Source organism: Hydra vulgaris, chromosome 05, assembly GCF_038396675.1.
Source record: "Hydra vulgaris chromosome 05, alternate assembly HydraT2T_AEP".
In the NCBI taxonomy this organism is placed as follows: Eukaryota; Metazoa; Cnidaria; class Hydrozoa; order Anthoathecata; family Hydridae; genus Hydra; species Hydra vulgaris.
The window spans coordinates 36,609,627-36,634,038 of NC_088924.1; the positions used below are offsets into that span (position 1 = coordinate 36,609,627).

The 24,412-nt window shown below is 28.2% G+C and overlaps 2 protein-coding genes and 1 long non-coding RNA gene across 4 annotated transcripts; 2 read left to right on the plus strand and 1 right to left on the minus strand.

The window, feature by feature from the left end:
* The first annotated feature begins 3,460 nt into the window (after positions 1–3,460).
* On the plus strand, positions 3,461–3,967 carry LOC136080351 (piggyBac transposable element-derived protein 4-like). Its single transcript, XM_065796968.1, has one exon. The coding sequence runs from the start codon at positions 3,461–3,463 to the stop codon at positions 3,965–3,967; it is 507 nt and encodes a 168-aa protein (XP_065653040.1).
* A 12,579-nt stretch (positions 3,968–16,546) lies between these two features.
* On the minus strand, positions 16,547–22,148 carry LOC101241326 (synaptotagmin-15). 2 transcript variants are annotated; one of them, XM_065798062.1, is made up of 7 exons: positions 22,012–22,148; positions 20,736–20,922; positions 19,826–19,865; positions 18,765–18,836; positions 17,938–18,452; positions 17,691–17,814; positions 16,547–17,327 (listed from the first exon to the last, which is right to left on the minus strand). In XM_065798062.1, exons 2-7 carry the CDS (start codon positions 20,892–20,894, stop codon positions 17,005–17,007), a joined length of 1,233 nt encoding a protein of 410 aa, XP_065654134.1. In that variant the 5' UTR covers positions 20,895–20,922; positions 22,012–22,148; the 3' UTR covers positions 16,547–17,004. The 2 variants fall into 2 exon arrangements, with proteins under 2 accessions (XP_065654134.1, XP_065654135.1); XM_065798063.1 differs by lacking the exons at positions 20,736–20,922; positions 22,012–22,148 and adding an exon at positions 19,942–20,103.
* Positions 21,810–22,156, plus strand: LOC124807206 (uncharacterized). The gene is made up of 2 exons (XR_010638672.1): positions 21,810–21,927; positions 22,088–22,156. It is a non-coding gene; the product is annotated as an uncharacterized LOC124807206 (long non-coding RNA).
* The last annotated feature ends 2,256 nt before the right edge of the window (positions 22,157–24,412 follow it).

The following is a 24,412-nucleotide window of genomic DNA, read 5'->3' on the forward strand; positions in this document are numbered from 1 at the left end:
TGCTAAAAATTTAATTCTTAACTTTCCTGTAATGGTAAAGTCGTATATCCTTTTCTGCAAGTAGTAAAGTATCGTTTAGCTGATTATAATGTGGATCAACTTCATCTTCAGTCAAATATATTAAATTTACCGTCGAATCTTTGCATATAGCTTCATAAAACTGCCACGCATTTTGAATAATAACTTGTCTTGCATTAACCCTTTGCCATGCTATTCTTTTTAAAGTTCCTTCTACCCCATCAACGGCTCCTTTTCCGTGGGCTGTAGCAAAGAAATTCCACTCAAAAGCTGGAATATTGAAAGTTACTTGACAATACTTTAGAATTTTTACCATAAAGCGGTGTTAAATTAAGAAGATAGACCATCACTCCAAAACGTTACTTTGTGTATAATTGAATTGGTTACGTAAGCCTTTAAAAAATAAATTACAAATGTTTTGCATCCCTCAAAGATAAAAATAAAAGATATAAAAATTGAACTGTTAAAGAAAAACACCTTCAAAGTTAATGCAAGGAACACTGATGCATGTTTTACTGTGATTTTTTATCTGTTAAATAACCAACCATATTTTTCAAATCTTTAACATAAACAGCAACAGTAAAGATTGTTATTTGAGATTTTCTCCAATAAGCACTTTGAACTTGTTCTTGATGAATACAACTATAGTTTTGGCTAAAATCAAAGTATATTAAAAGTCACTATCATTATATTATCTATTTTGGTGGCGATAAACTGAAGCTTGGAGACGTTTGATTAAATGGTGTAACATTTTCAAAAACTCTGTATATGTTGCATACAAAAACTGTTTGATCAATCCCTGCTGTAGATAATTTTTAACCTTGTCTTTGCACCAATTTATGTAGCTAACTTTAATGCATTTTTCGTTTTGCTCTTTGGATGGTGGTAGCATTCGGTTGTTAGGACAGTTAGCACAAAAACTACATGATGGTAAGAGGCAATCTGGAGTGAGAGGGCTGCGAAGAATCCATTTGTTTACCCAGTTTGTGTTATAAGGCTCAAAATTAAGGTTTGAGGATAAAGCTTTGCATATATTAGTAAAATTTTCATGAGTTAGACAACAGCAGGTATCAAGAGGCGTCTCTGAATATGTGAGTATTTTAGCTGGACAAAGTGCACGAAATTCGGAAAATTTTATCTTGCTACCAAATTCTTCCGCGTACAGGGCATAACATTCCTTTAATTTAAGTAACAAGTAACGTTTTTGAAATTTTTCACCATCAATTTTTATATAGTTTTTCATACCTGGAGTCCATCAAGATATTTCTTCGCGGTTGTAAAACTTTAGTACATGATTGAATACACTAGAAGATAAACTGATGCGTTTTTTTTATCTTTGATATATCTTGTAAAGAGATGTTCATTTCTATTGCTATTTGTTTGGCGAATTTGGTAAAGCCAATTTAACACGTTTGCTGCCGAGCTATTTCAAACTACACTTTGTTTTTTTGCCGATCCATAATGTCTGCAATGGTTAATTTTTGCCGAGGCTGTTTTTCGCGGTTTCATTCTCATTGCCAAGGCTAGATATCAACATTTCAATAAATAAAATATTTTTAATCTAAAATAATTGTATAATATTTTTTATTCTGAATATAACTGATAAAAAATAAGCACTACGAGTATACTCGTAGTTTGGCAATGGAGAAGAAATTTTTATCTCCAGTGCCGATGTACGAGTTTACTTGTAACACCGTAATGAGTATAGCTCATTGCGGTGACTACACCTTATGAAGATGTAATTGAGAACTTGAAAGTTGTAATAAACAAACGTAAGATGTAATTTAGAACATGAAAGTTATAAATAAGAAATCGTAAGATGTAATTGAGAAGATAAAAGGTGTAATTGAGAAATGTTTATAATATAGATTATCAGAAGGAAGTTATTTGTATTTTTAATTTTGTTGCCTTAGTTTACCTTGTAATATTAGGTTTGATCCTAATTTGGCCGAGATGGCCATATGGGTTGGTTTTCAATAAATAATTATATATTATCAATAAAATAAAAAAGTGATGAAAAAGGGATTTGTGGTTGGCGGTAACTCCATATCTTCCAAAGAAATTTAAATTTCCACCATTGACAAATAACACAATGACGTTTCAATTCCATTACTGTATTACTGTATTGCTGGTGCATACAAATGCTAAATTTGATATTATTAACTTATTGAAATGCATTTACAAGAAAATTTTTTATAATGACCTTTAAACTGACATTGTGAATTTGCGTTTGCAAATAATGTATTCTCATTTCCATATTTCGATTTCTTAATTAGAACTTTTGTTTTTCCAATTACATATTGCGATTTCTTATTTACATGTTGGGTTTCTCAACTACTTTTTAAAATTTCTTAATTACAGTTTGTGTTTCTTAATTACATATTGTGACTTCTAAATTACATGTTGTATTTCTCAATTGCATCTTACTTTTCTTAATTACAACTTATAAGTTCTCAACTAAATCACGAAAAGGTATAGTAATGTAGCTTATTTGATGCAATATTATTATAAATAGTGTTTCAATTTTTTTGCACATACACATACACATTGGGAGTTATCATGAGTAAAAAAGGTCATTTATATTTTGTTTTCTTAATTATAAATTGTTGTGTTTTTTAGACCAGAAGCTAAAATATATTTGATAACTACATTTTACTGCATGTTATTAAAAATGTGAAAAAAATTTGATTTACACAACGTCTACAAAATGTTTTTTAATATATTAAAAAATTTTAGTGTGCACTTCGAATTTTTTTACACAGTATACTAATTAATGTGTTTTATAGATAAGTAATTTCTTTTTTATAAAGAGATGATTTATAAATTTATCTATCTCTTATTAGCTCAACACAGATATTCCACAATTGGATCAGTACATATGATTATGGAAGATTGTGAGGATAGTGAAGATGATGATATAGAAGATTCGGGTTCATTTTTCGCTTATACTACTACGTCTTCGAGCTTGACTGTATCAGAATCAGGTTCTGAAGATAATAACACTGAAGAAAGTGATGGCAATCAGTTTACAGACGTTCATCTAGCAGCCACTGCAGAAGATTTTTTAATGGCGCCGAAATAAGCTAGAACAACGGGTGGTCTTGCTTATAGACAAAATCAAAACAAAGCTCAACAGGTAGATCTTATAAGTAATATTTTGCCTGACAAAACAACTTCTGAAACAAATCCAACTAGAAATTCAAACCAATGGAAAGATGAGCCGAATATTGTAAAACAAATTCATTTTACTGCCAATCCTGGTTTGAACATAAACATGGAGAGCAAGAAACCATTAGATTTCTTTAGATTATTTGTTACAGAAGAGCTTATAAATACTATGGTAGTTGAAAGTAATCGCTACGCAACGCAAGAAATAATTAAGCAGCGTCCCTTCAAAAGAAGCTCACGTTTTAAAGATTAGAAACGAATAAATTCAGAAGATATGCGGCAGTTTCTTGGAGTTCTTCTTTATATGGGGTGTGTCAAAATACCATCCTTAGAACACTATTTGTCTAAGAAGAGTCTCTATAGAGCTCCCTTATTTTCTAGAATAATGCCACGAAATAAATTCCAACTTATGTTACGGTTTTGGCATTTTATTAACAATGAAGATTCAGGTAATGGACACTTGTGTAAAATGATTGGACTTCTCGATCACTTAAATAATACAATGGATAACATCTACTATCCTAATAAAAATATATCAATCGATGAGTCAATGATGCTTTGGAAGGGACGTCTTGTATTCAGGCAGTATGTGAAAAATAAAAGACATAAGTATGGTATCAAATTCTATGAGCTTTGCGAATCAGATGGTATTGTACTAAAAGTAAAAATCTACCCTGGCGAGACAACTCTCGGTAAACATTTGTTGGGTCAAACGGGAGCTATCGTTTTATACTTAATGGAAAATTTTTCTGGGAAAAGGTTATCACCTGTAAAACGATAACTTTAACAATTCCTTTGAGTTAACAAAGCTTATGATAAATCAAAAAAACATACATTTGTGGTACTTTAAGAACTGACCGAAAGTCGAAGCCAAAAGAATGTACAAAAGCAAAACTGAAACAGAGAGACGTTATAAGCAGAAGCAGAGAGGGTGTAGTGGTTGCTTAATGGAAAGACAAAAGAGACGTGCTAATGATCAGCAACTTGCATTCGTTGCAAATGATTGAAGTGACAAACAGGAGAGGAGAGTAGAAAATGAAATCCAAATTTATCAAAGATTACAATCAATTTATGTCAGGAGTAGATAGGGCGGACCAAATGGTATCATATTAGGATTGCCTAAGAAAGACAGTTAGATGGTACAAAAAAGTAGGACTTCATCTCTTTGATACTTTTTTGTTTAATGCTTACTGTCTAAACCGCAAAAATGGACTAGATAAAACAATTTCCTTGCTTAAGTTTAGAGAATTAATTGTTACGGATTTATTGGGTGAACGTTTGAATAAAATTGTGCCTCGAATCACCAATAATAGCTTCCACTACTTGTCTTCAATACCACCAAATGAAAAGGAAAAATTTCCAACAAAACCATGTCGAGTCTGCTCTAAAATAAAACGTAAAGAAACACGATATTTTTTTTTTTTTTTGTAATTCACCTCCCCAAGGCCGAGAAGGTCACTACAGATGAGGAGGCTACTTGTGGTTATAACCCTCTCTCAACTCTATAACTCCGAAACACGAACCTTGGCGAACAAGGCCGCTGCGCAGAGAAACAAGTTGAAACAATATGAATGTGCTGTTTGTGAAAATAAACCTCCGTTATGTATTGGCGAATGTTTCAGAATGTATCATTCAAAAGAATAGGTTTACACTTTAATTTTCATGAAACAAAGTTAAAGCATTATCAATATTTTAGTTTTATCTGTTTTAAGCTATTTCTGTCTTTATCCGCATTTAAATTAGGTTCCTTGGATTTTTAAAATAAAAACTTGGATGTAATATTTTCTGAAATGAAATGTGAAGCTAAGAAAGAAAAAAAAAAGTGAATTGACAAAGCCAGCCATGCACAAATAATATTTGAAATAAGTTAGTATAACTACGAGTTTACTCGTAGTTGGCAAACTCATGACGCCGGCTTACTACGAGTATTCTCGTAGTTGGCAAATATCAAAGTCCCGCTAACTACGATTATACTCGTTGTTGGCAAATAAATGATGCCAACTTACTACAAGTATACTCGTAGTTGGCAAACAAATAATGCCAACTTACTACGAGTATACTCGTTGTTGGCAGCAACGTGTTAACGCGGTTCACAGCACAAGCTTCTGACGAACTTGAATGATAGACGACTTCTTCCATTTGACTAGAAGAAAAACAAGGAATATCAATGATACCCTGAGCTTTTTAAAGATCTCTGTGGTTACGCTGTCGTAAGGTTTTTTGAACTAAATCCTTTCTAACTAAATTCCTTTACGCATTTGAACATCTAAACACTGTATTTAAAAATCGAAACGACGCATTTAAACATCAAAACATCCATTACGTCGCAGTCGTGACAAAAAAGAAATTGCATTTTACTTTTTTCCAGACAAGGATTATATAAATTTTTTTTTTACATATATACTTATTTTAACTGAAATGCTTTTGTTAAATATTTTCTAATTATAAAAAATTAAATTTAGGTTGAACAAAAAAACTAAATTTTTTATAATAGCCGCGGTCGTGTCGGTGAAAAACGCCTTTTTTCTTTTAAGTAAAATACCAACAAATAATTGAGATAATAACAAATCACTTATTAACAAACTTATTTTATCATTTCAATTCTCAGATTAATATTTAATCTGAGAATTGAAAATTAAAAAAAAGATAAAAAAACGTTTAACACAACTCCGTGTTAAGAAATCCATGTTTTTTATATCATAAAATATTAAAAATTACTCTCAAATTTTAAACATCTCTTACACATGCATAAAAACAAATAACGAAGTGAATATTTTTTTTAGATGCAATAATGTGTCTGTTAATTTAATTTAAAAATATCTATTTCTAATATTCAGTTTAAATATTTTAAAAATATGACAATCTTATACGGAATGACTCAGCAGCATTTTTTGTGTTTTGTGCTTATAATTATTTTTCTGTATATAATGATTCAAGAAAATCAGTTAAATATAAATTTTTTACTAATCAAAATTTTATAATTGCATGAATTAAATGGTGGTGGTGAATCTTAAATGATGTTGGCATGTTATATAAATAATAATAGCTAATGGTGGTATAAAATTTACCGGTTATTTACTATAGGAAACTAGTTACCTTGAAATAAGATGCTTTAGTGTGCCTCTTACCAAACAACAACTGTTCGTAGATGGATTGATTGATTAACCAACTGTAATCCAAAATTAGGTATTATTGGAGAAAAAGGAATGTCGAGGTTGTTTACATTCTTTGCATGCAACAACATGCTAAACTTTAAATCTTCAAGTGCACTGGGCACCAATTTCTTTTATTTTGTTTGGTGGAGCTACTTTGGAGTCATCCATAAGGGACGTCACGCTAAGTTAACCAATGGCATGAAGTAGGAGAATGTTGATATGTGCGCAGAGATTTTTGGAGTATTATAGCGTCTTATGTACAATTTCCGCGGAAGGGAGCCAATAAACTTCTGCTTCTGGTTAGTATTTAAATTCTTTTATGGACGACCCGTTTTGTTAAAAAGTTGAAAACTTTGCGTTTTTTATCTCATTTCTTCATACTCATTGTATAGACTGGTTTGGCGCTACGTCATCCATATATATAATACAGAAAAACGAATCATTTTAAGCGGGCATTCTAATTAAGTGCAACAAGGAATGAGGAGTCCCAACATTACTGCGGGTTTTAGGGGTGGATCTAGAAATTTAATGGGTGAGGCGAAATTTTTTTATCAAACCCCCTCCCCCTAACCTCCCTAGGGTTAAATATAGTCAACTTAAAAAAAGGAGGGACAGAAAAAGGCGTAGCAATGGTGGGACATGCCCCGGGCTGCTTTTTTTAGTAGGGACATCGCTGGTTATGTCATTTAATAATAACTAAACTTTTTTATATTGCTTTTGTAGTATCTATTTTTGACAGAAATTTTTAAAATGTTGCCTTGGCTATTTCGTTCATAAATTAGACATTTAGTTTTAAGCCCAACTGTCATTTTCCCAAAGGTTAGCCCTCCATTTCTGGATTCTTTCCTTTTCTATTTTTTAGATTAGTTATTTCAAAACACTGCTGGCATATGTTAAAAGATGAAGAGTTACAGTAATTGCATAAAAAAAATCTATTAACTGTTTTATCATAATTGAACTTACAACAAAAGAGAAATCTATCAATATATTTAAAAAAGAAGAGGATCTAGAAGCAGTTTTACTGTTGTACTCCTTTGATTCATTTAATCCCATTACCTCTAATAGCATAAATAACAGGTATAAAATTATCAATAAAAAACATCAAAACCTCTCAGCTTTTAAATCCTTCTTGTTCGACAAGTATTTATAAAAAATAAGAAATATCTTTTCCTATGCCAAGAAGATTTTATACTTTTTGAACTTGGTATGCAGCTGCCACAATTAGTCTACGGTTTGCACAAAGAACAAAAAAAGCTTTATGATTAAGAGCGTTTATTCAAGAAGGTCTAATACCAGATGTACCAGTCTTACAATCTTAGTAAATTCTTAATAAATCTTGAGAAATCCTGGCAAATCTCATTATTTGAGTTTACATTTCTTAAAACAAGTGGTATTTGCTGAGTATTTGAACAGTCAACTGCTTCATCACAAAGAATTAAATAAAAAATTGAATGCTTAACATTTTTTAGTAAATCTTCCTCAATTGCTTTCCTACAAAAATCAATAAGTTGGTTTTGGGTAGTTTTTGATATATAGGTTGCAATTTTTTGGACTTGAAAAAAGATGATTAGCTAATATTCGATCTCCAGCATCAACACAGAAACTTAAAAGCTCAATGAAGTTACCTACTCTAACCTTTTGTCTAGATGATTCCCTAGTATCAGAATGATATTTATATGTATCATCACAATGTTTGTGAAATGCTAGATCATTTCTACCATTATTATTTAAATCAACCTCAATATTATTTCTTTCGGAGTTGCAATGTGAAAGTAATGCATTAAATTAAATCATAGACCTTTCATCTAAAACACGACTTTTCTCATGTTTTTCAAAATCACGAACAGCATTACCGCACTCTTGATGAGGCTTGAAAACTAAATTTAATATTCCAGACTTATCTGGAATACTAGCATCTAACAAACTACAAGGAATACAGAAAACTCAATCTTTATAGCTAGAATAAGCTAAGCAAGAAAACTGGCTAAACCATTCAGTTTTAAATGATATTTTGTATAAGAAGATATCGAAAAAACAAAGAATTAGGACGTAATACTTTGTTTACTATATCTTACAAAAATGAATTGTCTTTGCTAGAAATTAAAAGTTTACTACGGGCAAGATACGTTGAAACATCATATAAAGAACTTGAGTTTATATAAAGGAATATTAATTGAGTTGAAATTTAATCACTCAAATATTTTAGAATCTACAGAAGGTTCATAAGGAAACTCTATAAAATATTGCCTTTTTTAAAGTTAATTTTAGATTGGATTTTGACATGTTTTGCAGAATTACCTTCTTCTGTGAAAGAAATATCAGAGAAATGTTTTTTATTTGTTTCAGTTTTAGGACTAATAAAGTGTAAAGGATAAGTAGCATCGTTCTTGTTATCACATAAATTAGTCTGGACTTATTAATAATTGGTACAAAAGTTTAGGTGAACAGTGATTATTATTTCGTATGACAAACATAATATCAGTATTGACCCATAAAATATTTTAAATGTTTTGATTTTTAATTGAAAGAAATGAAAAAATAATTGTGTTAAAACGTTTTTTTAGCCAAAATTAGTATATATTGATCTAAAAAGAACAATTAAAACTGACGACAAAACAATTAGACAAAAAAACGGAAAAAACTTATTAGCGTGGCAGTAGATCAATGCTTCCATTTTTAAAATTTTAGAAGCAGATTTACTATTAATTAATTTTTATTGTTCTGAACATTCGAAAAAAAACTATTTTTTTCAACCTGTTTAACAAAAATGGAGTACCTCGCGTAGTAGGAAGCTTTTTCAAACGATTCAATCGAAGTTAGAATCCTCATTGTTCAGTAACATTGTTTTTACCTTAAAGCAACATAATCTTTACTATCTTCTTGCTTTGGAATAAAAAAGTTCATTTTAGAATTTTCAAAAAACTGTCTCTATGGCTGCACTGGACACTTGTTATTTAAAATTTTAAACTCTTCAGTTAACTAATTTTTATATTTGTAAATGTTTGGCATTAAAATTCATTTTTGCTTTAAAACTTTAATTTACTAGCATGCTAGTAAATTAAAGTTTTGCTAGCAAAGTCCTATGAAAAAAAAAAATCAAGCAAAGAAAGTGGAGATTTTGTAAATTAATTTTTTTTTTGGAGCAACTTAGGTAATTGTTCAAACCTTTTGACAAAATTAATTGGTTACAAAATACATTTTTTAAAACATTTTTGTATTTTTTTTTGGAAGGTTTTGTAGCAGCTGTCGTAATTGCTATTTTAATAAATAGTGATTGGTTTATACTTTTTTTTAACCAATCATTTATGGTTTAGAGTGCAATTGCGACAAGTTTTGCCTCACTTACTACAAAGTGATCAAAAGTTTTGTAAAAGTTCACAAATAAGATTGGTTAAAGCGTATAATATTTTTTCTTTAACCAATCACATTTGTATTTAGAAAAGAACAATTGCATCAGTTGCTCCAAAACACAGGAAATTTTGTCTAAGCAACGAGTAAGTAACTATAGAGATAAAATAAAATCGAGTTTTTAATTAAATAACTTTTTTCGAGTTTATATTAAATGTTTCATTTTTGTTCAATGTTAGATTCTAGTTTTTACTTTAACTTTTTATTAAGGAAAAAGTTGAAAAAAAGATACACTTAAATTTAGCGGTGCAAAAATACTGCACCGCTAAATTTAAGTGTATCTTTTTCACATGGTGACACGTAGAAGGTGGCTCTAGGGTGTCACCAAGTGTATCAGTAGTGACACCTTAGATCCACCCCTGAGGCTTAATATCTTTATTTTTGTCTCTGGTGTCCGGAGGCTCTAGACATTTTCGTTGACTTACGATCTGGTATGAAGTTCAGCTAAAAACATTTATGATATTTAATGACTTTGAACTTATTGTTTTTATACCAAAGGACTCTAGGTTCAAAAATTGATTGATCCTTTAACCTTCCTTATTTTTTTTTTTGCCATTAGTTGCTTATAAACTTTTTTATATTTTTAGAGCTCCTGGATACCAAAAACTAAGAAAAAGTAATCTTTTTTGTGACTTTCTAATTCGGAGTCCTTTTTGGGACTCAGCATCCCTGAGTGTATTTATATTGCAGAGCAGTTTTGCATAGAAATTTACAAAGTAAATATTTAAAAACCACCATAAATAATTTATCAAGTACTACAAGAAATGTTAGTAAAACAATTAAAAACCACCAGATTATTTTTTTTTTTTAAACGCATGCATAAAAGTTACATTTAAATAAACTATAATTAAATAGAATTTTATCATTACCCAGCTCTAGAGATGTGACGCGTTTTTTTGGTTCTTGTTTTTTTGGTTTTTTTATTTTTTTTTTTGGAAAAAAAACGCAGGGGTCCGTTTTTTTGGTTTTTTTGGGAAATATTTAAAAATTCATCATTTAAACTACTAAATTTAACTTTAATGGCAATATTATTAAACACTTTTTAATTTCAGATTTATGTAGGAAAACAAAGGTTGAATTTGACTAAAATTCTTTTTCTTTTGGTATGTTTAAAGGTTTTATTGTTAATGTTTAGGTTAATACGGTTATAGCAGTCCTGTATAAAAAATTATTAGTTGACTTTATCTTCCTCTATTTAATTTTTATTGACTTTATTGTTATATATTGACACAAACACTTTTTATCTAAATTTATTATACTTAAATACATTTACTTAATTTTATTTAATATTTGATATATATATATATATATATATATTATTATTATTATTATTATTATTATTATTATTATTGTTGTTATTATTATTATTATTACTATTAATTTACTGTACTTATAAGGTTTTGAGTTACAAATAAAAAGTTATAAGCAGTTTTAATAATCAATTATGTTCTCTATTTAATTATATTTAAATTTTAGATATTTTGCATAACATAGTAAATTTTAGTTTTAAAAATGAGTAAAGCAGGCCATACAAGAGGGAGAAATAAAACCATAGTTGCTAATTTATTTATATCCATGAAACAAATTAGCAAAATGGAAAGAGTTAAATGTTCCTTTTGCTTTGACATTATGTCTAAAAACGGAACTCAAATGACTAAGCATATTGAAAAATGTTGAAAATGTCCTAAAGAAATAAAAAGTCTATATGCAAATAAATTAGTTCATAGTCAAAAACAGCAAGACTCTTCTGGAGATGCTGAACCAAAAGCAAAAAATCCACGATCTGATTCTTTTGGAACGTCCTCTTCTGAATCAATTTGTAGAAGTAAAACACCAAGTTCCGTGTTTGACAGCATGACAAAAACTGAAAAGGTGTGTTTTATATTTTTAAATTTTAAGATTTAATTGAAGAATTAACTGATATGGCAACTAGCTTATTAAAAGTTCAGTAAGCAGAAATAATATATCAGTAAATAGGTTTATAATACTTATATAGTACAGTATATAATATATCCTAAACTGTATTGTTGGAACATTAAGCCATTCTGGTGAATATATGGCAAACAAAATAAAGAAAGTTTTAGAAGAAATTAATCCTAATAAAGTTTTGGGCATTGTGACTGACAATGCTGCAAATATGAAAAATGCATGGACTCGTCTAAAAGATTGTTATCCCCATTTTTATTGCCATGGATGCATTTTACATGGTTTAAATTTGCTGTTCACAGATTTTTTAAAATTGACAACTTTAAGTGTTTTGATGTCACAAGTAACTGATATTGTTAAAGAGATAAAAATAACAGATAATTCTCATTTATCTGTTGCAGCATTTAGAGATATACAAAAAAAATCAGCTAGTGTAGTAACATGCATTTCCTTGAAACTACCTGTGCGAACTAGGTAATACAACTAAAAGTATAAATATAATGTATATTACAAAAAAAATTGAACTATGTAACTAATTTTATTATACAATCATAAAAATAGATTTAATAAATTACTTTACTCTAAAAACTTAACAGTTAGCCCATTCTCAAAAAAGGAAGAAGAAGAAGCCAAAAAAATCTTCAAGAAAAGAAAAGATTTTTGTGTAACAGAAATTCACTTGGCTGCCAATATACTAGATCCCAAATTTCAAGGCAGAGTCTTGACTGGAGAACAAAAGGTATTTACATAATTCATATATGATTCTTAAAACCAAGTTTTACTTTTAATGCCCAAGGCTAAAATGGCTTGGGCATTAAAAGTAAAATTTTGGAAAAATTTTGAATAATATTAAATACTATTTTCAAATTTGAAAATACTATTTAAATTAATAAAGTAATTGTAAAATTATTGAAAGAAAAATCTTTTTATAGATTGATGCATATGAGTAACATATGCATCAATCTATAAAAATACACAACATTGCTGCAAGTATGCCTGAAGTAAACAAAGAAATTATGTTTGACTTGGCTAATTACCAATCAAATGGTGGTATTTTTTCAAAACCTTTTATTTGGACTGCAGGTAGAATAACTCAACCCATAAATTGGTGGAAAGAGTTGTGTTCCTTTACTGAACTATTAAAAGTTTGTCAAGAATTCTTCAGCTACCAGCTTCAAGTGCAGTATGTGAGAGAAGTTTTAGCACTTATTCTAACATTCATAGTGCAAAAAGAAATCACTTAACGACTGAAAGGGCTGGAAAACTAGTTTTCATTTCACAAAATTTAAAACTTGAAAATGTTGAAAACACCAGTTATGAAAATGGTACAAGCATAACTACTCCTCAAATTAATAATGCAAGTGTGAATAAAGCTCCTAGCACTTCAATGCCTTGGTCAGAGTCTGAAGCAGTTAATATAGAAAGCGACATTGACTTTGTTTATGAATCATTAGATGAAGGTAGTCTAGGGCAGGAAGACTCGAACTCAGAAAGCACACCTAATTAGAATATCTTATAGTTTAAATACATGTTAAAATTAATAAATTATTGAATTTTGTTGCTTAAATATTTATCCTTTTTTTTAATTGAGTATATACTACACTACACAGTGCTACACTACTTAGCACTAAATTAATAACGAAGTAAAACTAATAAAATGTTATTATTCAAAAATATTAGCATATGTAAATTAAATAAAGTTAAGGTTTTTTTTATAAGGGGTTACTGGCAATATAATTTAAAATATGTAACAAACAATGTAAAACTAAATTATTACATAATAAATATTAGGGTTGTCTATTTCTTTAAAGATTTGAAGTCTGATATAAAATAAGCATCATATTGTATATTAGTATATTTAAATTATGAAAAATGGTTATTTTGTCATGGACAAGTATAGTTTCTGTATATAATGAGTGTAATATTTAGGATGTACAGCATATTTAAGAAGTAAAACATGACAAATAAACATTCTCATACAATATACCTAGATTTATAACTAACTTAATACTAAACCGCCTAATAATAACACTTAATAAATAGCTCTTTAAATTTTTTATTAAAACATTAACTTTAAATTGGTGTTTATACATTATATTTGTGATTATAATGATCATATACTATAAATAGACAGAATAAAACAAAAACTCTTCCAAATTATTTACCAAGAAAAATAAAAAACTTGTTTAAAAAGTCAAAAAAACCAAAAAAACCAAAAAAACCAAAAAAACATCAAAAAAACACGTTTTTTTGACCCAAAAAAACGCAAGAGGAAAAAAACGCGTTTTTTTGCAACTCTACCCAGCTCGCACACAACGTTGTTTTTATGTTTTATAAACGTTAGAACGTTAATACATTTTTAATACAACGTTGAGTGCCTATAAAAACGTAATGTTGTGTGCCTATAAAGACGTAATGTGTAAATGCAAAAAGCAACATGTAATATTGTCGGTATACAAGGGAAATGCACTAAGTCCTAAAACATTTTGAGGTAATGAACAAATAAGTTTTTGCGTAATAGTTAAAATACTAAGTTTTTTTATAATTGCTGAAATAAAAAATCTTAATAACTCATTAATAATTGATTTATTAAATTTGTTTGGTATATCAAACGATAGAGACTTTGAAATACTAAATAGTGGTATAAACAACTCCATACTGCCAAAAATGGACTTAGTGCATTTCTCAAGTATATCTTGTATGCGATATTTACTTGCGTAAAAATAACAACTCAATGGAAAACCTTGATGTGAAAAATCCCTCTATGAATGCCCGCTTGATAGTACTAAACAATAGAGGAAAAAGGTTTTCTGAGGGGGTTACTGATAGATAGCGTCAGTAAAGTGGTAAAAAATTTTACAGAACAAAGTGGTCAAGTGGCGTCAAATCCAAAGTTGACGGGGGTGAAGTGATTGGGTGGTGTCAAAGCCGATGTCAACGGAAGGCAAACTAGTTGGGTGGCATCAAACCCACATTTTACCTCTACTCAATGTTTATTAATATGAAATTAAAATAAAATAATCAGAACGAAAAAAAACTTATTAATGCTTATTAAAATTATTTAATAAACATCCCCAGAAAATTTTAGAAACGTTTCTTGAACAGTTTGCAAGTAATGTTGTACAGCACCTCGAATACTTTAATCTGAGAAAAAAGCAAATTCACATTTTTTTTGCTTGCACTCTTTAAATGTCATCATAACTTATTATTTCATTAATTTTATAATAGATATATTTTTTATTTTATTTTATTAGAATCCTATCCGCAGAACACCTGGAAACACGTTCAATTTTTCAAAAATCAGCACTGCAGCTTTCATACTATGATTAAATTTTATCACTAGATTAAAGGTTGGGTTAAGTAAAATTGATACTTTTTATTTCTTATGATTAGTACGCTAAAAAAATCATACAGAATTTTGTCATACAAAAAAATAATTATTTATGTATTAGTATTTCAGTTAAAATATTATTTTTTAGAAAAATTTTATTATTATTTAAAATGGCAACAAAACGGCAACAAGTGCGTGATGCAATTTTGTACACTCGAATGGAAAATACTAATTTGCGTCTCAAATCGATTGTAAAAACTGTTGGATGTTATAAAAGCACTGTGAATAGAACTTTGTATGTATAAAGCCCCAGATCGCAATGCTGAATATAATTAAGTGGCAAGATGTCGTGCGGGAAAATTATACAAAGTATTGTGTAGGAAAAAAAAGTATAATTATGGATGATGAAACTTATGTGAAACTAAATTTCAAAACGATTCCAGGACATCATTTTTATATGGGAGTCTCCAGGAAAAAGGTAAAGGCTAAATTTAAAACAATAAAACAAATAAAATTCCCCGAAAAAATTGTGGTTTGACAAGCCATATGTAAATGTGAATTGAAAACAGAAAGTTCCCTCACTAATTTCACAATAAGTAATAAAATTTATCAAAAAAAAGTGCCTTAAAAAACGCTTGTTGTCACTGTGGCAATATTGGGCGATATCAATGTCAGATGTTTAGACAAGCAAAGTCAAGTACTGACTTTAAAAAGAAAGTGGGATAAAACCACCACAAAATATAGATCTCATCTAGTGCAAAATCTTATGACTTCCATCGAGAGAAAAATTAGAAAATTATATCATACTGAAGAAATTGAATTCATTATTCTTTTTTATTTTTGTTCTAAACTTAATAGGCGTTCAATAAAAAAAATCAACTTTGTAGCTCATTCCAATCTTTTTTAATTCAAGATATAAAAAGTGTCAGGTTTACCTAACACAACCTTTATTATTAAAGTAAGGTATTTACTTTATCAAGACTGTTAAATCACTTCTTTAAGAAGCTTTTCTTTTCTTTTTCTTTTTTAGTTTACTATTCCTCATTTCATTATGCTCCTTTTACTCATTTTTAAAAAATTTTAAGAAAATATGTCCGCTTTTCACGTTTAAGAATAACAGAAAACTTTATTCTGATTTGAAAAACCAGAAGTTTTTTTTCTTGCTGGATAAGTAAAAGAAACCATACTAATTAGTTTAATCCAACTATTTGAATACCCACTTTAATTCTATGGATTTTTAACAATGTGTAACTCTGTTGCTGCGAACGTTGCGGGGCTTGAAAATTTGTGTATTATGAATTTAATAAAGAAAATCAATAAACCAATTAACATATTTGAACTCTGCATACATTAAAATGCATAAGTGAGTAGAAATATTTTTTAGAAATTTTGGGTATATATATAAATATATATATATATACATATATATATATATATATATGTGTGTGTGTGACAGAGAGTATTGACATTAATTAAAACGTTATGATTGTGTTTTGGAATAAAAACTTTTTGCCGGGTGTGTGCAACAATGAGGGGGATGTCATTAATCAACTATTTATTTCTAATATTAATTCTATAATAATTTTAAAATAAATAACAGGGTTTAAAAATTTAAAACTTGTCTTTTTATAGTTTGTCTTCTACATATGAACCATTTCGAATTTTTTGTATCTTGAATAAGTACAGTTTTGTGAGGCTGAGCGGATTGAAATGATTGTATAACAGCTTACATAAACCATATTTAAAAATAATTGATATAAAAGTAAAGCATGTTAACTCTTTTTTTGGAAAATAAAAAATTGTAATTATTTGAAAACGTACAATTTTTTATTACTTTCACTCAAGTTCGGTAGTTTTTTTGCTTTGTTTTTATTCATCTTTAGTTTAAACCCAAAGTTTCACTTTCATTATTGCAACTCTAAGTTTATTATTCATTCATTCATTAACTTAATGAATAACGTCCAATTTGCACACACTGTAATCCAAAAACTGCCTTATCTACAAATACAGAGTATGAACTTCAGTAAATTCTTGTGATGGATTTGCTATTATGTTTTCCCACTGAGTAAATGTTTTTTCGCCGCGCAACATGTATGGTCCAATTATAGTTTTTCCTGTTAAAATCTTATTTAAAATCATCTTCTTCATTGTATGCTTCATGTAAATGCTGCATGCAATTGTTGAATCTTTAAGTTGAGACGAACTTAATGGTACAGAAAATTTTTCTCGAAAGTTTATATCAGGCTTTGCTTTTTGCGTTGAGGTTTTAAACGATTTTTCTTTCTTTCCAAATATAAACACATCAAGTTTAGCGTAGTGATCTTAAAAAAATAATAGTTTGGTTTATTCAGTCTATTTTTATTTCTAACGCGATAAAAACAGGCAAAATCTCCCTCTTTTCTCTCTTGGTATATATATATATATATATATATATATATATATATATATATATATATATATATATATATATATATATATATATATATATATATATATATATATATATATATATATATATAATTTCAGAATAAGAGCGAAGCAAATTTTTTAATTTAAGTCACCAATTTTCACTACAACTACAACTATCTCGCGCTTAAATCAACATAATTTCACTAGATAACATAATTACACTAGAAAATTGTATTGAATATTCTAACGTTTTAGTTTTAAAAAAAATAGATTACCATTTCCTTCAGCGCCATACGGAGACTTTAACTTGCTAGCTTGCCCAATCTTTATATCAAGTCTTTGTGCTAAAGATATCCATGCTAAAGATATTTCAATGCTCCCCTTGTTAAATCCTGCGGGCTATAATAGAATAGATAATTTCAAGAAATCTTAAAAAAAATAGTCAAGTTTCTTGGTTTAGCTGAGATTTAAGATTATCTTTTGAGAGAAAAAAAGTAATTAAAAAATAATGCTGTTTCATACCTGAGAATAAAAATTTATCTTTTTAGAAAAAATATTAACTTTTTCAACATCAGAAATTTCGCGAAGTGGAAAAAGTACGTGACCAATAGCTAAGCGGTTATGCTTCCTTTTAACATCATATATGCTAAACCGTAATGTTTTATCACTTAATTCTTCTTTTTTTAAATTAAGACTGTTTTCAACACCGTAACTAATTTCTATAGGTCTTTTAATATTAGGAAAAAAATCCATAAAAGTCACTGGCTCACAATTCCAATCGCACCCAATAACACTTGCGCTTGGCTTCAAAAATATTTCTGTCGATTTTAAAGTAATTTTTAGTTTTCCTTCATCTTTATTATAGTTTATGCTGAATGTAATATGGCCTATCTTTGTTTGAAAAGCATATTCTTGGTCAACCTCCTCAGATGCAATATATTGGTTAATGTCTAACTTTCCCAAGTCGACAGAAGTGTTTGCAAGATTTAATTGACGTTGTAGACTGTGTGACCGAGGAATAATAAAATCGTATTCATCTTTAAGAAAAATATGAGCAGTTCGTTATTTAATGTTATAAAAAAAATAATAAATCACCTTTCAAAGTTAAAAATAATAATTTAAATTATTAAATAAAAATAAGAATATATTTAGAATATAAGAATTTAATCTAAAAAATCAATTAAATCAAATTTTAGTTTTGAATAAGCTACTCATTTTTTTCTATTGGAGGTAAGTGTGGGCGGGGGGGGGGGGGAGGGAGTTAGATATTATTTGTCATTAAATAAATATGTCTTTTATGTGACTAACCTGCTCTTGCCCGTAAAAAAAGTATGCTTTATGTGACTAACCTGCGCTTGACAAACAAGGACTTCCAGGTTTCAAAGATGAACTTGAACTTCCTCGTCGAAGCTCTGTAGACTCTGTAATTAAGATTTAATTAGTTTCAGTTAAAAACAAATCTTTTTGTGTGTATGCATAGATGTGGTTAAGTGTTTTAGATGTTTGAAATAAGCAACTTTTGAATATGAAGAAAACTCCAAATGTATGCATGTTTGTATCTATGACAAATAAGGACGTTTCTGATATTGCATTAGTTGAAGACTGCAAATAACTCTAAAATGTTCCCCTATCCCTCTATAATCCAAATATGATGAAAATAATTTTTTTTACTACAATAAGCTGAACTTATATTCATCGACACACTCTAAGTTTCATCTAATAATCTATCAATGATTGGAAATTATGGTTATGTAAGTTAAAATCCTAAGCAAATTAAGTGGGCTTAAAAATTTGAAGGAACTTTAAACAATTTGAAGGGGCTTTAAACTTTGCAGAGTCATAAGAACCAATTACCAAGAGATTATTGAGTGAAAATTGAAATTTGTTGACAAATATAAATATAGTTTTTTATAGTAAAAACCAGCGCATTACCCTCATATTTGGGATACAGTGAGGGACCAACATTTAGAGGGTTTTGTTGTCTTCAATTACAACAAGTTATTTCAAAACACCCTCATTCATTATCAACTTGAACATATTAGAATTTGGATGTGTATGTTTGGATATGATTGTTGACTTTAATTATAACAATTTAATTTAAAACATCTCGTTCATTATCAATGTGAACATATCAGAATTTGGATATGTATGTATGCATGTATGTATGTATGTATGTATGTATGTATGTATGTATGTATGTATGTATGTATGTATGTATGTATGTATGTATGTATGTATGTATGTATGTATGTATGTATGTATGTATGTATGTATGTATGTATGTATGTATGTATGTATATATGTATGTATGTATGTATGTATGTATGTATGTATCTATGTATGTATGTATGTATGTATGTATGTATGTATGTATGTATGTATGTATGTATGTATGTATTTTCAAACTTACCAATATTTCCGTCTGATGAGTTCCAGGAATTTCTTAAAATCTAAATTAACAGTAAAAATTTGACTTTAAAAAGATATTTTAGAAAATTAAAAGCAAATAATAAACTACATAAGTACCATATCATATTTCATTGCTTTCAAAATGGAACCTTTCATAATCATGATATCATAAAAAGGTGTTTCCAATCGATTTTATCATTTGGCTTTTATAATTGTGTCATATTTTAATAACTTCAAAGTGCAAAGTAACTTTGGATACGTTTCGTTCGCATTTTGTATAACATTTACACGTGAAAAAATTGCTTTTGTTTTCACGCATTATTATGTTTATGTGGTTTAGTACAAAATTAGGAGTTAAGTGAGAGGAGACGGGAGTTAACCGTTAGTTTATTAAGTTATTTTATTAATTTCTGTAAAACTTTGTATTTAAGTACATTTTACTTTTTCTACACAATATAAAATTTACACAAAGCAAAAATTTCATTATTAGCATATTATGAAATATTTACTTTTTGTTGAATGCTACGCATTTTTTTGTTTGAACAGAAAAATTTCAATATCGACTTTTTTTATTTAACAAAAATTTTTCTGTTTTAATTTTGAAACGACACGATATGCAAAATTTATTTTAATTTTTTTAAAGTTTTTACGGTTAAAATTGTTATCTAATAGTTTTGATAAATTTAAAAAAATTTAATAAAATAAAATGAAGACACTAAAAGATAATTTATTTCTTTAATTTTTACGTCGCTAATATAAAATAAGTAGTGGCTTCTTCTTTTTACTAAACTTTTAACGCAAACATAAATTAAGGGAGCACGACTAAACTTTTCTGTTAATATTTGTCTAAAGAAATATAACGTGATTGACAATTTAAAATTAAAATTTTATCTATAGTTTTTAATGCTTACAGAAGTCGTAGTGTCACTTAAAGACGCATTTCCTCTTAGCAAATGCCACAGTTGCCCAGTAGATGCCCTAGTTAGTCTAGGCGTCCCATAGTATTCTGGACTAGGTGGTTGAAGACTGCCTTTTCTGAGCATTGAAGCAGGTGGAAATAAGGCGGCCATTTTGGCAGTGATAATAATTTTCACAAAACTAAAAGACGAAGAGTTTTAATACTTAAAGAAAAACAAACATTAAAATAACACAAGACATTGACAAATTTAAACTTCTCTATTGCAACTACTTCAATTATATAAAAAAAAAAACTCTATTCAAAACATAAACATATAAAATTGCGTAAAAAATACAATCATTAACTGAAATTTATACCAAAAGCTTTTTTGATATAGTAGCCATTATTTATTCATTTGATAAATATTTATTTATTCAATAGATTATATTTATTCATGCATTTTTAAGTATTTACAGGGGCGTGCACAGGATCTAACTTTAAAGGGAGTGGGGCAAATAGATATCCAAAGTTTGAATATGTGTATATTTGTTAACTAAATTGTACGCCCGTTTCAGATAATATGTGAGAAACCATTTCAGATAACAAGTTATTTTAATTGATACTGTTTTAAAAAAGCCGTTATTCCATTTTAGGACCCAAGTTGAACTTTTTTCGTTAGAATGGAATAAAATTTCATATCACGTGGTTATTTAGTATTATACATATATATATATAATAAAAGTATTTAGTATTATACATATATATATATATATATATATATATATGTATATATATATATATATATATATATATATATATATATATATATATATATATATATATATATATATATATATATATATATATATATAATAAAAAATTGTATATTTATATTATTTGATTATTTAAAATATTTTTGTTGTTTTTGTTATCTTATTTTGTGTTTCTGTTTGCTTTCATGAAAGTAAATTTAAAAGAAATAAGATTAAATCTTCGAAAAACTCAAGATAAAAAAAAAACTCAGGTGTTTTTCAAGATAAGTCCTTTTGAATTTTTTCTATCATTGTGTTTAAAATATATACCTTTATAAAATTATTCAATGAAATGAAATAACGTGGTTTATTTGTTTAAGTAAAGTGGCTGTTGTCTCGCACAAGTATTTGTAACGGCACTTTATTATTCTAAAGAAAAGCAATCCTTCAAAGGTAAAAATATTTGTCCATAGCCCGTACGTTGTTGTTGGCAACCGCTTGAAAGATCCCGCTTTTTAACTTCTTAAATAAACTTACTACTTAAGTTCTTCCTCTGTATTTCTTCGTTTTCCCGACGAATTTATTTATTTTTTACTTTTTCCTTAATTTTTAGTAAACGCTCTATCATTTGGAATCAAGCTCTTGACAACTGTTGTTTCGCCATTTGAAAAAGAAAAATAAATTCATTTTTAATTTTAATATACGTGAGAAACTCAAAATGTATTTTAAATGTTGAGTTACTATTGTACTCGTCTAAAATAGAGATGTTGTGATAAAATAGCAAATGAAAAAAGGTGCAAACTTTCTTTATGAAATATTAAAAAAGATGATTTATAAAAAAACTATATGAAACCTTTTAGTTTAAAATTGTTACTTAGAGGATATATAATATATAATTTTTTTTTCAGAAAATTTTGAATTTTTTATATATGCACATATATATAAATATATGTGCATATATAAAAAGTATTATTTAAAGAAAATAATCAAACTGAATGTTATCTATTATGTCATGTTATATATATATACATATATATATATATATATATATATATATATATATATATATATATATATATATATATATATATATATATATATATATATAAAACATGAAACAATGGAAAGGCCGGCGCGAGTAGGTGTCACGTAGAGGGGTGCCATTAAAATCTTAGCTGACCCCTTCGTGCAGGTCTTTACAATGGATAACATTCAGTTTGATTATTTTCTTAAAAAATATGCCCTCAACGGAAAAAAAATTAAAATAGTAAAAAAAGTAGAAAGTTTCAAAAAAAGAACAAAACAATTAAGCATATGAAAATTACGGTTTTATATACCCTTTCAATGAAGAGAGCCTAACGACTTCAAATTACTTGTTTAATTTAGTAAGATCTATCAAGTTTTGAAAAAAAATAAAATCACTTTCAAACAAAAATAAAAAATGATACTTTAGAAATAATAAGCAGCATAGGTCTATTATGTATTTGCTGATAAAACTAATAGTCTTTACAAAATGCTTGCTAAAAACCGTGATAAATTAATGAACAACAAAATTTAAAAATTTTTAAACACTCTATAATTCAAAAAAAAATTGCTTAACTTAAAAGCTAATTAATAGTTTTAAAATTAAATTTGAGTAATTAAATAGAAGGCCGGGTGAATAAAACAAAGCAATTGCTTTTACTCAGTAACTTGTCAGTTTTACGTGAATAAAAACTTAAGAAATTTTCATTACATTTTATTCACGTAAAGCTGAACATTTTTTATTTACCCGGCCTAGAATGCCTATCAAAATCACCGGCATTAAACTCTTTGAAAGACCACAAATAAAACATAAAAGCGAAACCAGCATGCCGTTTCATTAACCCGGCATAAAGTAAAACTAGAATGATAAGCAAAAGATATTTAAACATAGCTTTCCGACGTTATCAATTGGGGTTTAACAGCACCATACAGATATTGTTGAACCAATTGATAACGATCACAAACATTAATTGTTTCACTCAACTTGATATAATTGAATTTTTATCATTAAAAACCAAAATATTTATTAAATCCATTTTCTTTGCAAAATAACACATTCCCATAATAGACAACAACCTTAGAATTATAAAACAAAAATCTCTTCTCTATTACTACAGCAGCATGTGGATAAAAAAACATAAAATTTTTTGATGTAACCGAACTCATAGAAATTCACATTCTCAATGGACTTTACAAGATAGTTAAGAAAAGGATTTTATTGTGAAGACTACTTGTTAGTAATACGAAAAGCTAATAGCCAAGAAACAGGTCCACTCGAAAAAGTATAATCAAAATTAAAAAAATTTATAAATGTCTTGTGATGCATTTGTGTTACAAATATTAAAAGTCATACTTATTTAATGGCTTTTTTAAATGAAGTTAAAGACAATAGAATATAGCATTTGCATAAAAAGCTAATTTATTCTTGGGTTTGATAAAAAAATATTTGCGCTTTGCAATAAAGGTCTTCAGTTTCCATACCTTAGGATTTACTGCAGAAATTTATAGTTTTCATACCTAGAAGTTTACAACATAGGTTTTGTTGTAGTTATTCCAAAAAAAAGTAGAAAGAAATGTAACTAAAACCGTTACGGCTCTATAAAGCAAGTTGTCTTGTTGAACTTATTTAGTTATAACATTTCTACGGTTTTTTAAGAAAGGTCAGGAACTATTTTAAGGAGAGGGGAGGTTTAGCTTTCTTTAGGAGTGTCACACACACGCGCGCGCGCACGCACACACATAGAAAGCTATCTTCAGCTAATAGCCGGTTTTGTAAGGAAAATAGTCAGATTTTTGGCATAATTTAGAAGACAAATTTTTAGATTTGAGAACCCGTTTTTATTTTTTATATATTTTTTAGATAATGCAGTCGGCAATTTATAGGGGTTTACCCCCTCACCTCATTTACACCTAA